Source organism: Pundamilia nyererei, unplaced genomic scaffold, assembly GCF_000239375.1.
Source record: "Pundamilia nyererei isolate P.nyererei 1_Seehausen unplaced genomic scaffold, PunNye1.0 scaffold00022, whole genome shotgun sequence".
Classification (NCBI taxonomy): Eukaryota; Metazoa; Chordata; class Actinopteri; order Cichliformes; family Cichlidae; genus Pundamilia; species Pundamilia nyererei.
Genome location: NW_005187423.1, coordinates 198,662 through 201,685, shown reverse-complemented (window position 1 = coordinate 201,685; position 3,024 = coordinate 198,662). Strand labels below are relative to the sequence as shown.

The 3,024-nt window shown below is 36.6% G+C and overlaps 1 protein-coding gene across 1 annotated transcript in view; it reads right to left on the bottom strand.

Annotated features, from left to right (window-relative positions):
* The window catches only part of LOC102201495 (leucine-rich repeat LGI family member 2), a 4,544-nt gene extending 3,173 nt beyond the window's left edge, over positions 1-1,371 (bottom strand). The window contains exons 1-5 of the mRNA XM_005726777.1: positions 1,076-1,371; positions 835-906; positions 543-614; positions 263-334; positions 62-133 (exon numbers count right to left, since the gene is read on the bottom strand). Coding sequence (XP_005726834.1) covers positions 62-133; positions 263-334; positions 543-614; positions 835-906; positions 1,076-1,248 — 461 coding nt within the window. The 5' untranslated portion in view covers positions 1,249-1,371. The remainder of the gene's footprint in view (positions 1-61; positions 134-262; positions 335-542; positions 615-834; positions 907-1,075) is intronic.
* Between the last annotated feature and the right edge of the window lie 1,653 nt (positions 1,372-3,024).

Sequence of the window (3,024 nt, the reverse complement as noted above, 5' to 3'; positions counted from 1 at the left end):
CTCTCTCTCTCTCTCTCTTAAACACACCCACATACTGCTGACACAACAACTGCTTACTCACATTTCCAGCAAGGAATCCAAGTCAAAAAAGAGATCCCTCGGCAGAAACCTTATCTTGTTATTTGCAAGGGAGCTAAACCAGAAACACAAAGAATGAGAAGGAAAAAAACAATTCTGTTTTGTTTTGTTTTTTTCACTTTAACTGTGAAATGTTGCCGTTGCGGCTGTCATGATTAGGAGAGAAGATGACAGCAAAACTTACAGATAAGTCAACCCTCGTAGACCACGAAAGGCATTTTTGGTGATGGTTTCTATCTTGTTCCCTTCAATGAATCTGTTCCATGAATAGTAACAGAACAGATTTGTCAATGACGAGAGACAGATAAATATATTTTGTCATGTCTGAAACGCACATATGCACTGTTTATTATTTTTGATTTTCTGCTCCACTGGTGTGGGCATTGGGTATTGGGATAAGTTTAAAAGTTGTTGGTGACTGAGATTTTTTTAGATTATGAAAGAATTTGTTTAATAATACTCACAAATATTCTAGATGAGGCAGACCAGAGAAAGCATCATCTTTGATTGCAGTCAAAGAATTTGCATTAAGAAGCCTGTAAAGGTAAAAAAAACAAAAAAACCCCAACAACAACAAAAAAAGCTCTACAGCTTAAAATATTAAAACTTTCCTTTAAAAAACAACTTTTAGTTGTTTGGTTTCCAGTATAAAGCAACCAAAAACAACTTAACCAATAATAAATCCGTGTGCCTTATTTGTTTGGGTGTGACTGCTCTAAGACGTCAATAATCACCAAGTAATCAGTGGGTACTTACAGCAGCTGAAGAGAAGGCATAAGTGAAAACATCCCCTCTGTAATTTCCGCAATTGATCCATTAACCATGCTCCTGTTGAGTGAAACACATTAGGGACATGTTAACAGTCTGTACCAGACACGTCAGGCACGAAATCCCACTACAGGCAGTCAATTATTCTTCTGAATGCGGTATTAATATTATCTTGTGACTCACTGACGGATTTTAATAACCCTCTTCATAGCCAAAGAAATGTACTTACAGGGAGTTGATCTCTTTCGGTATAGTGTGGGGGATCTGTGAAATGCCGACGCAGATGATGGTCTCCTTTGTGCAGGAGCATCCTGAAGGGCATTTGAAATTCTTTTTCGATTCAGCTGCAACATAAATGCACAGGAGCGCGAATCCGGCCAGCCACTGCTTAGCAAGTGTCATGATGCTTCGTTGACATTAAAAACAGCGACTGAACGCGAGGTCTGAGCGTGTCGTTTGTGTATCCGCTGGGCTACATCAGAATGCAGCACTACAGTGGAAAGCCCTGACACAGGCTGATACGGCTGCAGCTGCGTCCTGGAGGGCTGCTGCTTTGGACGTCAGTGATCAGAGGTGATTTGTGTCGAAAGACTTCAAGGCAGCGTTTGTGTATATATGCATTTAATAAGTGCTCGACTTAAAGACGCATTCAAAGTGGGGTAATCAATAGAAAACACATACAGACCTCGGTTTTTCAGCACCATGGAGAGTATTAATACTGTCATAATAGTTGCCCGCGTCTGTCGTGGATTTCATCACGTGATACATTCTGCATAACTATGCAGAAAGTACCAAATCCAATGAAAATAGCCTAATAAAGTCCCTCCACATACCAGGAAGAGATTTAATTGCACTTTTTAACCTGGTAGATGAATTATCCTCTCAGCTGTAGTTACCAACTGGTACAGAGGCATTTCAGAGGCTCAATTCATTTCCTATATTAAAAAAGAAACAGAAAAGTCATCAGTTCACCAAATGCACCCTCCTGGTGATTTTTAAATTTATTATTATTATTATTATTATTATTATTATTATTATTATTATTATTATTATTCTCATAAGCTTTATTTAAAAAGTCTGAGACTAAAAGTCTGTTTTTTAATAATAAGTTAACAAAAAAAGAAATACTAAAAGTCAAAAATCAGGGTAAAATTAAAATAAATCACAGTAACAAATGGAAGTTTGTTTATCATATTAAAATGAACTAAACTCCACCTGGGAGGAAAGGCAAGTGACTTTATAACTAATTTTTGCTGATATAGTTCTGACTCTGGAGAGCAAAGGGATGAAAAAAAAACCAAGCAAAAAAAAAAAAAGTAAAGTATGGTGAGACGTCAGGCCATGAACCAATTTATGAATTTCAGCCTTCTAACTGTTCAAGATTGCTGTATGTGACTGTTTTCTACAAGTACATCATGGTGGATTTGAAATATTATTTGGATCATGTTAGTTTATAGGAGCTTTTCTTTTTTTAAATTTGCCTTATTATAAGTTTTCTTCTTTTATTGTTTTTTTTTTCTTGGAGTATTTTCATGACCCCATGTAATCCTAATATTTACTTTGTTAGTTGTTTTTAAGTTACTTAGGTGAGTCTCTTTGGTTTCAGTGACTTTTCCCACATATCTTGAGTGCTAATAGGGTAAGTAAGACTTACAGACCCCTGTCATGTTACACACACAATGCCTGACCTTTAATATTAAGTTTATAGGACAAAAGGCAGTACAAAGCTTTAACATGAGAAGATACATTTTTTAATCATGTTTTCTTTTTTCAGAAATAAACAAAGTGTGATTTGCCTAAGGGTAACCAGACTTTTGTTTACCAGTCAGTAGTGTAGTGTGTCAGTTCAGATAGTGCACCACTAGAGGGAAGCTGCTGATAAAGAAAGAGGAACCACACTGTGGCAACTGTTTTGCTAACATGGGGGGAAAGCATCTGTCGTGCTGCTATAGTTGTTCTGTTTAATTTTTGATATTTTTTAAATCCAAAATGTCATAGAAAGTGTTCATTTTATTTTCAATTCAATTCAATTTTATTTATATAGCGCCAAATCACAACAAAAGTCGCCTCAAGGCGCTTCATAGGTACAGAGAAAAACCCAACAATCATATGACCCCCTATGAGCAAGCACTTTGACGACAGTGGGAAGGAAAAACTCCCTTTTATCAGGAAGAAACC